Source organism: Grus americana, chromosome 16 (genome assembly GCF_028858705.1).
Source record: "Grus americana isolate bGruAme1 chromosome 16, bGruAme1.mat, whole genome shotgun sequence".
In the NCBI taxonomy this organism is placed as follows: domain Eukaryota; kingdom Metazoa; phylum Chordata; class Aves; order Gruiformes; family Gruidae; genus Grus; species Grus americana.
In genome coordinates, this window is record NC_072867.1 from 17,665,795 (window position 1) to 17,678,808 (window position 13,014).

Here is a 13,014-nt window from a genome sequence, read left to right on the forward strand (position 1 = left end):
CAACAATTCTAAATACTTGTCTTCATATTATTTATTCCTCAAGTCTGCTAGGAGCTTGGCTTCCGAGCCATGAACTGGGGGCTCCAGGAGAGAAGACAACTCGCTGGTGCTGCAGTGTGGGAACGCTCACATTCCAATGGTCAGGCAGCAAGAGGCAAATCCATTTCACAGCTCTGTCATGAGGAACAGACCCAGTTTCAAGTTCAGCTGGCAACTGACCTGTAGGACATCTATCGCCCGATGGCCATGGAAAAGGCTAAACAGATATAATCAGCCAACGTTGGGCTGGAACAGAAGGAAGAAGTGGGGGAATCAGTGCACAAGCCATCTAATGAACTGCCTCAGGACCAGCATGGATCATGAACCAAGTCTCTACTATTTTACAGCACAAGTTTATAAAAACAGCAGTTATTATAAATAATGTTTTTCACTTCAGGTCAAATAGATGCCAGAAAGACATTCTTTAACATTTGGAATTTTTTAGAAAGTGTCCAAAATTCAGATTTTTTTTTTTTTTGGTGCCAAGGTGGGAGGAGAAGCATGTTTTTCTTGAATATCAATTGCAGACATACAATACTTCTGCTGCAAGACAGCAGCTCTGATTCATGTACATATTCTCTTATTAGGGGTGCCATTCAAGAACGTATAAATAGGATTGTTCTAGAGGAACTCAGTTTTGGCTTCATTTCTCATGTCAATTAGAATTATTTTTTTACAACAGCATAACGCCCACTGATGTACCACATATAGCTGAAGAAAAAACAAAACCTCTTTTTCTTAATTGGTACTTGCTTATTTTAAAAAAGTATACTTTGTAGGAGCAAATCTAGAATAACAAAAAAACCCCACTGACATTGAAATTAAAAACCAGAAGACAGGGATCCAAATGGGATTCAGGTGGTTTGGGAGAAAAGAGGAGAGTGTGTGAAACACTGAAAATCTGACAAACTACAGATACTACTGTGAAAAGATAAAAGGAAAGATACAAACATGGACTGAAGATGAGCTTTATACAGGACAGAATGCCTGCAAGCTACTTTGATTCGTCTATTTCTAACTGATAGTAACTTTCTAAGTATATAAACATTTTGTATCACAGAGCAAGATATCCTTCACACAGTGATCCACACAAAGCAAGAACAGATGCTACGTCATCGTAACAGGGTCATTTAGGTCTTCCACTACTTTTTCCACCAATAAGGCTCAAAATGTTCTGTAAATGTGACTCCTCACGTTTTTGTAAAAAAAAGAATGAAGAAATACCATTTGCTCAAGGTCAGGTGGACACTTAATAGCAGAATTAAAATCAAGAGTTATTCCATGTTTTTCACTCAATAATATAGTCTACCTGAAAAAAAAAAATAATTTTTTTATTACTAAAAATGTTCTTGTTGGGTTTTTTTAAAGCTATTCCACCTTAGTACTGCATCAGTACATAGTCTATTTCTGCATTTAACAGACTGATAATAATGCCTTCACTTACCACAACTAGCCTTTTAGCTAGTAAATCTTCTATTCCATCTTCTATTTTGATCCACAAATCTATTCCAATGATTCATTTCAAAGGTCTTCTTGTACTTCTATCTGTGTCTGACATTTTGAAAGTATTCTTTTGTGATGTCTTTTCATAACTTTTCATCTAAGTGAGCTCTATAGTAAATCACTACCAGACTTCTTAGAAACAGGATACAAAACTAAGCAAAGCACCCTTGCTTTTACACTTTTTAACCCCCCCTGTATTCAGACAACTGACCTAGAAATCTGGTGTTTAATGACAGTAAAAGAATTTTTGTTTTCTAAACACAGTCCTTCATGCAAAATCTTTTATGACATGCAGTAATACATGACAGAAGTTAATGACAAACAAAAAAAAGAAAAACAAACAAACAAACAAAAACTTACAAGGTCATATAAGTCATCTCCCGGCCAAAGCAGGAGATTCTTTCTAATGTGGACTGATACAAACAGTAAATTGCAGACAGGCTTAGTAAAAATAACAGGGAGAACACATTAAAGCTCTTTAAGAAAGATTAAACAGCAGTGTAAAAATGAAAAGAAAAAGAAAGTACAAAAGTTAAGTGTGAAAATAAGATGTGAAAGAAACACACAAATTAAAGTGCTGCAATTCAAGATGGCAACTCCAAAAAATAGGATCAACAAAAGGGAAGGATGTCCACTGGCCCATGTTCTTCCTTTTGTGATTATGAGTGGACAGAGCTTTAGAAAACACTTTCAATAACATTTTTCTAAAGCAGTTTTCTGGTCTCACTAAAGAGAGAAAGAGTGAGAAAGTTTGTGTAAAATTGCAGTTTCTTGACTCCAGAAATTCCAGAGTTAAGATAACAAATTTTGACAGAGAGCAGGGGAGAAGAAAAAAATGAGGCTCTTTTCTTTCAGCAAGATGTATCACGTTGCAACACCTGCAGGATGCTCTCTCTCTCGGTGAGAGAATTGCCAAAGGAAGACATGCCTAGCCGTCCAGTAGACAAGCTGTCACAGCTTGCACATGATTGAAGGCTGAGACAAAAATGACATTGTGTACACAGATCATACTGATGAAAAGATATCACTAGTCTTTTGCCTTCAAACGTACTCAGATGTTGCAATCCCTGTCATTCCCTCTGAGGTGGAACGAGCAGACACAAACCTCAGTTAGAAAGATGTTGTCTCAGGAGCTGCAGAAACAGCAGAAGCTCTCACAGCACTGAATCCTCAAACCATATACATGTATCTAGGAAAAACATCCTGCGTTCTGAGTGGAAAAAACACTTTTTTATATATATTTTTTATACAACAGCTTCCACTTCCATATGGAAATATACTATGCAGGCACAAAAAACCACTGCATCTACTTACTGCAGCAGAGCAAATGAAATGATGTCAAGTTTGGAAAGGTAACTGCTAAGTAATAGTAATTGGCCACTAGATTAATACTCATGCTTTTAGTTAATGGACTACTACGTGTCCAGACAAGATACAGGCAATGACTGATGAGAAAAGGGAGAGCAGGCAATGTTGATTTAAAGGATTACAACACAAATGCATGGAGCTGATAATAAGCAGAGTTTGGATTTGTGCTTAGAGTATGGGTAAAGTAATTAACACAGTCTTAAAGAAGCATATGATAGGGCTTTTCTAGAAGCTAATAAACAAGTGAAAAACAGAATACAAGACTTACAATGATCTGCTTTGACATAAAAGAAAACTTAACTTCAATAGTTTGGAGTCCAGCTGATGGAGAGCATTATGTTTGCTACCTGCCATAATTTCTGAGGAGAGGAACCAGGGTGATGAATCTGCTCTTAAATCTAGCTAAAGTAGCTAGGAAGACTGTGTGAGGGATTGGCAGTAGAAATGGAATCTGAAGCCGATGCTATTAAAATTGATTAGCATGGAAAGGGCTGGCCCTGGGCTAGCCAAGGGTGAGTCAGTTACTGAAGCAATCAACTGCAGCTAGTGGGAAGCAACTTCCAACACCATTTACTCTTTACAAAATGTTTCCTTGTACAGTCAGATCTTACTAAGAGTGCTAAGACACACATTTCTTAAAATGTTCATCCAAAATACGCTAGACATAAACACTCTTCGAACACTGTTTTGAAAGGTCTTATTGATCCATTACCATTAAGAATCTCCATGCTACCTCTCAAGAAGTTTTGCAACAAAACGTACCTGTATGCTACTGAATACTGAGTACGTCTAACATTAAAAGAGATGTCTGGTCTTCACAACACAGAAACCATGCTGGTTTAAAATAGTAAACTAGTATCATACTCCCATTGGGGAAAAGTATGGTTACACAGAAAACAGTTTAATACCGAACAGGAAATTCAAGCCAAACACCAAAAGATATTATCATCTGGAGTTTTTAACAAACCAGACTTCAGCACAGAAATATATGCACTTGCTTACATTAGGTGTTACATACATAAATAATAATCCCAAAGGAGTTACTCCTTCCCCAGAAGACTAATACACTTTCTTACCTTTGGCCATTTGGGGTTTAGAAGTCGTGCTTTGATTGCATCATCCAGGGCTTTGTCATACTGTTGGATTTTCATGTAGGCTGCCGAACGGTTACTGTAGAGAATGCAGTTCTGAGGATCAACTCCCAAAGCCTCGTTGTACAACACGATTGCTGTATGAAAATCACCATCGTGGCAAGCCTGGTTGCTCTGGCGAACTTTTTCAACAAATTCAGCTTTGCTCAACATGGGACTGTCAGGACTTCTTCTTCCAAAAGATTTTGATCCAAAGAAAGAAATCTGGGGGGCAGGGGGAAGGGAGAAATTATATGTTAGTGCTAAGAAATGCTACTCAAAAAAGGAAAAAAAAAATACTAGAAAGTGTATAGCAAAAAATAAAGCCACTAGCATTACCACAAAACAAATTACAAATTCAGAATCAGATTCTTAAAAAAGTAAATTGTTTATCTATTGACTTTTTGGGGGGTACAGAAGTAACACAAAAGAGCCTTATAAAACATATCATTCCCTATGAAGGACATCTTCTAGAAGATATATTACCTTCTTCAGGCATAAGACTAGCTGTAGTCTATTTTAGTATGCTGCACTCCACATATTCACAAGTTTTTCCTCCTCAGCCATACTATTTGATTGTACAACACAAAGCATAGTCACCAAATAAGGCAGTTTATCTGAATAGGTAGTAGGTATGAATGTGAAGATGATGCCGGTATATCCAAAGTTTGATACGTAGATCACCCAGAAGCACATGCATGCACAGACAATGGGAGAACGTACAAATTCTCTTCAAATCAAGGAACTTGCACTGGCAAACCTCTACACCCAGCCACCTGCAGGCTGCAAATTGTTCATAAATGGGAAGGGAAGGATGAGTCTTTGGAACCAGATATACTCACAGAAATTAGTGGGGCACAGTACTTACTCTAGCAACAGAACAGTCATGATTGGCAGAGCCACCTTCCCAGATTGTCAACTTCAGGCAATACAAAATAACAAAGAAAAAGAGGTTTACGCCTTTTAATTACCAATTAATTATTTAAAGTGAGCTGTAGAAAGTCCCAGCTCCATTGATTCTGGTACACTCTTTCTTCTCATTCAACTTTCTATGTTACTTATTTTCCTCAGCCAGTCATTTGCAGTCATTAACTGATTTTGTCGTGTATACCCTACTCTCTCCCAAGGACCCTCAAAATCTCAGCACGAGTATCTTTGTACAACTCTGATTAAAAGACAGTTGTGAATTCTGCAGAAATTGTATTTGGCAACAGGTACATATGGTAACATACAAAGTACTTGGAAATATTCATTAAAGGTTTAGAATACTTAAGTGAGATTGGTATCATCCATTTTTAGTCCTGCAGACCAACAAAGGTTAAGAATATCACATACTGTTACCACAAGACAACAACTGTAGGGCTTAAATACATTACCAGAGCAAGCTGAGGCATATTTTTAGGTGGAAAGGGAAGCAAGCTGCAAATTGACATCCTGTCTCAAGCATTAAAATGGTCTATAGACTTTTTTCTTTTTTCCTTAAGTCTAACAACTACAATAGAAAAGCATCAAATTAGACACTACTGATCTCTTCTTTTCTGTATGACTATACCCATTTTTTTTCTGACAGGTGTTTGTCCAAACTGTTTCTAAACTTCTCTACTGAAGGAGACTCCATGTTTTACTCTGGCAATCTCATTCCACTGTTTCATGATTTTCATCATTAAAATATTTTTCCCCAATATGTACCCCAAATCTCCTTTGTATCAGTAAATGTACCCTGTCTACAGAAGACCTAACCAAAAACTTTGTTCCTTTCATCTGTGTAGTTGCCCTTTATATAGCACTCTGCTAACATAAGCTAATATATAGCTTGACTTATTATTATTATGAACAGCACTATAACAAGCAAATTTCTCCATCCTTGAAAATTCATTCCATATGCAATACATCTTTAAATGCACTGGCATACTTCTCTGCTACTTCAATGAAGTTTACAAACAGCTACTTCACATATTCTCAAGTACTGGCAGGAAAATTGCTTTACTTTGAGCAACAACCCAAACGTTAGAGCTGAACGCTTTGCTTTATGCCAAGCAGTGCGTTAACTCACACATTTGTGTGTATTTAACTGTAAACTTCATCATGTGGTCAGTTTGCTGTGACCTGAGAAGTTGCAAGAACAGAATATGAAGATTTTGCAGCTATTACATGACTAGATGTTCAAACACAAAGATCAGGAAACCCTGAGAAAGCTAATTAGTCACCGGAAGGCCACGGATGGCTGGAGGTACTGTAGGGCAGTGGGGTTGGTGAGTACTCCAGCGCCAGGGACAGCACAGGTGACTACCCAGAGACACCATGATTCACATATACAGCTGATTCGCTGTAGGAAAATAAAAGAAGCCAAAGGAAATACCATTCTTCTCAAATCTCCTTTCATCTTCACCTATTTTTTTCCTCTGCAGTTTGAACAGCTTCTTTAATTCCAAGAACTTATACTTCTGCCTACGCCTTAAACGCGCTGAAGTTAACAAACGTACCACCATTGTGCAAGATTCTTCTCAGTGGGCAAACCTAAAAACTACCGTGTAATTTTTCCAACCATTAAAGTCAGAGCAACTAATGCATTTTCACATTGTTGTTATTTGCACACTAGCTTTTGTTCCTGGAAATTACCAGAAGAGTGGAAAACTTAATTTTATACAACTTTGAACCAATGCTTCAGAGTCACTACAGGCAAGAAAATCCAGTACAGTTTTACAGAAATGCTCATTGTATTTAAGCAGCATGGAATATTTTAACCTGATCTATATTCCACTCAAAAAAAAAAAGTATAACCTTTACCTGGGGCCTAAAAAGTTCAAACGTAAAAAATTTCTGAAAGCAGCTGAACTTTCATGCAATATTCAAGAAAACACAGGGCTAGCAGATTAAAGAACTCTCATACATAATTTTTCAGGAGGATCTGAGGAAATGAACAATTATAAATTAAGAAAAGTATTAGAGGGCAAACACAAGGTGAATGTCAGAGGGTGAACAACAGACCCAACGCAAGGACTCCACGGATATTCTCTTTACGATGTCAGAGATCACCCTGACCAGTGATCCTTGGAAACTGCGTTAACAAACAAACAACCCCACAAACACGCACTCACTCACGCACAACTTAAAATGCTACTCTTTTCAAAGCTGTCAGCTATAATAGCAACAGATGTTGCTTTAATCTATATACATTCACAGGAACTTTTTGGAATCCTGCTATGTTCCTAACTTCAATAGCTTCCTGCTACAATGAGATTTTCATGAGCAAAATAAACTTCTGCAGTGCAAATTCAACTTACTTAAGTACAGGTAGGTTAGGCAGCACAATTCAAATTTCTGGCACAGCTAATATGGATAATATTTGTATGATGCACCTAACTGATCTCAAGGACCAAGTCAGCCAGTCAGAAGGAATGGAACAGCACGCTAAGAAAAAGACACAGGTGTCTTCTCTTTTGACATCTCCCACAGTTATAACTGAAGCAAGATTCTCTCCCTGGTTTCTAAACTACATGATATTTTGTTTGCACCACAATTATAGGATCAAGAAAAGTATTTGCTTTGTTCTCCTGTCTGGTCAGGAGACCTACAATTTCACTATGACTTCCTCTCAGCTAGCCATACCATGCAGCATTCATTTATAAGTACATTGGTCATGATAAAATGTTTATTCATAGTCATCACAGAAATTTTCGTCAACTCTAAAGGTGAAAGGGCTCCACTGAGAATATCTGAACTCCATAAGAACTGGTATTAAGACAGATTGGTGATATGATCTTGGCAGAGAACAACATTTCAAATTCATAAAAACTATAAAGCTACCTTAATTTAAATAATCAACTGCAATTATAACTTCCCTTAACAAAACTGGCTGCATTGACCACTAGGTGACTTAATTCATTGTAATGTGTTAAATACAGCCAATTCCCATCAACATTAAAACTGAAAGAAGCAGGGCATACGCTGGAATAAATTAATCTGATCACTTAGTCACAAACATAACCAGATTAGAAAACATGGATCTCCCAGCAGAAAGCCCAAATATTTTCTTCAGGTTCCTCCTTTATTACAGTGTCTACTGCAGAGTGCAGAGGAAACAATTTCGCTTCCAAAACTTACTATTTTGAACCATTGAGCTCAACCTGTCAGTAACAGTACACAACAGATTCAGCCAAGGTGATCTCTAGTTTAAACACTGCTCACGTTCGTACAACGGAACAGCTCTTTTGTTAAACAATGCCAAGTTTAAGGGTACGACATATCAAATAAACTACTCCAGTTTCTCAGGTGTCATTTTAAAGGTGGCCTCTGTCTCTTTCACTGTAGTTCCTGGTGATTGGTTTGCATCGGGGACAATGAAAAATACCAAATGTTGCATGGTTTCTATTCTTCTATCATACTCAGAGGAAAGGACTGCAGTTTCCAGCTGCAGGACTACCAGAACTCGTCATGAACTTATGTTATTTAGAAGAAAAATACTTCAAGAAATAGATTCCTTAACAGCTACGGCTATAACTGCCTCCAGCTGGAGGCTCAGTCTGGCAGTGACAGCACAACCAGCGTCACACTGAAGAACTCACCTCTGGCTCAGCGCCGCCAGCAGCAGGCAGCATCTTTCCCATCACCTCCGCAGGGACCAGTGCTGCTGCAGCCACAGAAGGCACTTCCTGGAAGCAGCCTTCACAAGCTCACGGAGAGTCACTGAGCACTAGTGGAGGGGCCGCTGCAAGGGCATGTCTCATCAGGCACAATCTCAAGGAGCACCAGCGAGACTAAAGAATGCACAAGTTGAACAATAGCTGTCTTCTGTCTGTTTATTATGCATGAACAAATGAAAATGCAAAGCTGCTAATGACCTTCCAAGAATCATACTGTGAGTCTGTAACAACGAGGAGAATCATGAGGAGACATCCTCTCAGTCCAAGTAAAGTGGTTTTTGCCTCCAATATCCTGTGAAGCTAAATAATCTCATGAAAAAAATGAAACTATTTTAAAGCAAGCTATGATGGTAATTTCTGGAATATGTTATTATTTAAGTCCTGCTATCATGAGAACTACGTAAGGCAGTAAAACATCATTAGGTAGAAGAACAAACCACAGAACAAAACTGAGTCACTCTGGCACTCAAACCACAAACAAAAAAAAAAAAAAAGATTATTATGATGGTACCAACACACAAAAAGTACTCATTAAAAAGCCATCCCTGCTTTCCAGTCATGACTGCTCTTGTCCTACTAATACAGCGGAAGGCGATGGCAATGCACATATTTAGGCTGCCTAACACTGTTATAGAAGGTACTCGTACATACTAAACCAATGCTAAAGAGGAAGAAGAAGTTCCCTAGTGCAATGGAACAAAAAAGGTTCTACTGAAGTGCAGAAGAGGATCTAGCAGAGACAATTTAAGGTAGGAGCTCATGATTTCTAATAAAGAAGAAGATGGCACAAGCTTCTCAGCATGACTTCTCCAAATCAGCACAGGGCACCAGAAACCAGCTTCTCCTACAGAGGTGACATTAGACAGAGGCTCCAACAATATCTGCTTCAGATTAGACTCAGCAATTAATTCCCTTCACTGATGAAAAAGCCTCTTCCTCTTGCAGAAGGTACTCAAGATTAAACCTTACTGACCATTCAAGGTGAGTGTTACACACAATTTTCTTCAGTCTTGTTTTGACTTCTTCCCAAGAATAAACAAACTGCCAACCTCCCAAAGCAAACAGTAAGTTGAACACAGAAAAATCTTTATTACAAGAATGTATATCTTCCAAGATCAAGCTTGCTAAACTTAGTCCTCTGTAGAGACAGAACTTTTAGCAAATAACATAAGTAAATGCCCATACACACTGGAAGATCTGACTGACTGAACAGCACATCACTATCTAGAAAATGGTAGGGAGCAGATTCTCATTGACTTCCAATGATATGAGAGAGAAGAGACCACAGCAAATCCAAATTCTGCTCCAAGATAAGAGGACAAGGGAAAACAGTGTGGTACAACAGCATGAAGAAAATACTTGATCACAGAACAACAATTCTTACACTTCAGAGCTTCTTAGTTTGTATCCATCTCATTTAATGCTACACAATTCAAATAAATATGTCCTATATAGATGTCTTGGGTGGCAAGTCCATAATTAAGACACCTTTTAAAAAAAATTCTGTGGAACTTTAAAAAAAATTTAAAATATAAAAATGCTACATATCACAAAAAGTATCTAAATAGCTCAAGATACTCAATGAAGCATCAGAAAGAGGAAAAACAAAAAGGAAGAAGCAAGCAGAAGAACTGGCATTCAGAATGGATTCTGAAACAAAGTGACTTATTCTAAATATGGGTTTCCAAAATCAGCTTAAATCTGTAACTGAGCTTTCCTTTCTATGAAAGCATTTATACAACATCTTGTATTTTAATCTGTAAAATGGCTTTATGGGGTTATTTCACTCCATATTCTGCGATATTGCTGCTTTCTATAATAGAAACTGGTTTTGACAAGAGTCCAAGAAGAGATAAAGAATATGAAGTTTCTCCCCATAACCTCCATGCTCCTAGCAGCTAGCACTTCAGCTAGTTTGTACTATGCTTCTGAATAGACACGAAACCTTGCCAAGCCACATGCAACCTTCACCCAATCAGAACAGCATTTTAACAGAAATAGTGTGGAAAGAAATGAAAGGCCACTGAAACCGAAAGTTTAAGCCACAGTAGGATGTGCACAACAGCTATCCAGGCTGTTAGATTTTTCTAAGCTGAATTTTATCTTCACAAATTGTTATGAAGTATTACCAAGAGTACATCTTCACAGATATAAGAAAACATTTCCTTAAATCTCAGCAACATAATATATACACCCCATAAGCGGGGCATGGACAATGACTCAGACTATCCCCCCCACCCTTAAACTTGTAGGTGAACGAGAGAAACACTACTCAACGGTCAGCTGCAGAACGGTCTCTGGAAACACGCACTCCCTCTGTGCACTGCCAGCTAAACTAGGCCTATGCAATTTTGATGCCTCAATGAAAACAAAAACAGTGCCACCACCCAACACACAAACAGCTAAAGTTACCTTCCATCTAGGAGAAGCAATATGAAGGAAATCCTACAAACTTCTGTTGCTTCATTATTTTCAACGTCCTACAGTTTTTAAAGTCTAGGATTTACTCTATGTAAATTATCAGGGTATCTAGCCTGAAATCTGCTTTAGTCTAAAGTATTCCTATGAATGTCAGTAAATATTCTGCTGATGGATAGGGTTTTAATTTCCTCTGGTAAACCTACATTATGGGGGAAAAAAACCCCACAAAGTTATTACTTTGTGAAAATCTAGGTAAACTAGAAGTCAAACTTCCAAATTTTTAAATAAAATTCTAGAAGGGATTTTCAGATGTTCATGCAAATCTATTTTTATATCATTAAAAAGCTATAACTTATCTAAAAGCATAAATAAATCAAAAGGAATAAATACTTTGAACATAAAATCATAGCTTACAGCACTATTACTAAAACATGGCTGGTTTTTTACAGAAATTTCCTAACGAAATATATGTCTAGGCTTCTGGAGCATATTGTTTTGAAAATATTTTATTACTTTGTTTTTTCAATGTAATTAGAGACAATATTTTAAATATGAACTTGTCAACAGGACGTGATTTTTTTAATTTTTTTTTTTTTACCTGGAGCTTATACAAAATTTTATAAAGAAAAAGATGTTTTTTCTAAAGAATTTTTTAAAAATGAGAAGCAACTGTGAGCTTCCAATACTGTACTTGGAGAGACCTGCAATTGTAACATCAGTTAGATCCACGCTAACTTGAGCGATGCTACACGTGGCTAAAAATTGTAACAAGAACTATGCGATCCATAGCTAAATTTAAACACTACCTTTTGGTTCATACAAAATTTTGAAAACTAAAGATTATGCACACCAAATTATGCCCTCACTTACACTTTTGCAAAACACTTCAGTTAAGAAACAAAATTCTATTTTCAAGTAAATACTCCAAAACCAAGAAAGAACTAAGTTGTACAGATGTTATTTTAAATACTATTGATAAACTAGCCTGATTTCACTGTGAACACACTGCAATATACTATTTGGATCATGTATGTAATGCAGTTGCAGTCTTTTCATATATCTAGTGCCAAATGTAATTATTTACAATAATTGAAAAGCTATGAGCAATGTGTATGAAGTTATTGCAAATTCCTGCTTTCCTCAAATTGGTGACCTCAAAGCTCTTCTCAGTCCTGCCTGAAGAAGCGTCTCAAGTAATGACATTATACCAACTAGTGATGAATACGGAGATAGCCAAGAGAGACCATGACATTCTTTCTATATATAACTTTTATATAAAAGCTCTTCAGCCATGCATAAGTCAGCCTGGGTTATGGTTGCTTTCCCTCTCCTGGCTTTCTGATCACTATTCCTATTGGTTACACTGCATCTCAAATCGAACTGGAAGCTCACTGAGACTAGATGCCTCCTCCTTTGAGCACCTGGGTCCATGAAGTCCTTGATCCTTCTGGACCACATTGTACTAGAAGACAATAAAAAGTATTGTCCTTTTTATAAGGTGAGCAGCCTCTCAACTTTATTATTTTCTTTTCCATTATATATAATTTAACCCTTCTTGCGTGAACTTTCGAGAAAACTGGAAGCAGGTTAATGTTTCAAAGCTTCAGTCGTAGTCATGTACGACTTACAGGGATTTTCCCCAACGCACAACTGGTCAGGCATGTTCAGGGTAAAGGACAGGTTTCTACCTTCTTCTAAAGGATTAACCACCAACCAGCTGGAGACAATTTATCTAAACTCTAGAACGGTATCCTGCAGCCTCTCTCAGGTGTCTGCTGGTGTTTCTTGATCACAGCCATATCAATTATCAGACTAGGAAACGTATACAAAGTTATATTGGCAAGGACATTAGCAAGAGAGAAGACGGGACTGCACGAGCATGGGCATCACTTGCAAACTTCTGGGCAAAT

At 37.5% G+C, this 13,014-nt stretch overlaps 1 protein-coding gene across 2 annotated transcripts in view; it reads right to left on the reverse strand.

Annotated features, from left to right (window-relative positions):
- Positions 1-13,014, reverse strand: part of TTC28 (tetratricopeptide repeat domain 28) — a 187,410-nt gene that overhangs the window by 170,648 nt on the left and 3,748 nt on the right. For both annotated transcript variants that reach the window (XM_054843936.1, XM_054843935.1), the window contains exon 2: positions 3,987-4,265. In XM_054843936.1, coding sequence (XP_054699911.1) covers positions 3,987-4,265 — 279 coding nt within the window. The remainder of the gene's footprint in view (positions 1-3,986; positions 4,266-13,014) is intronic.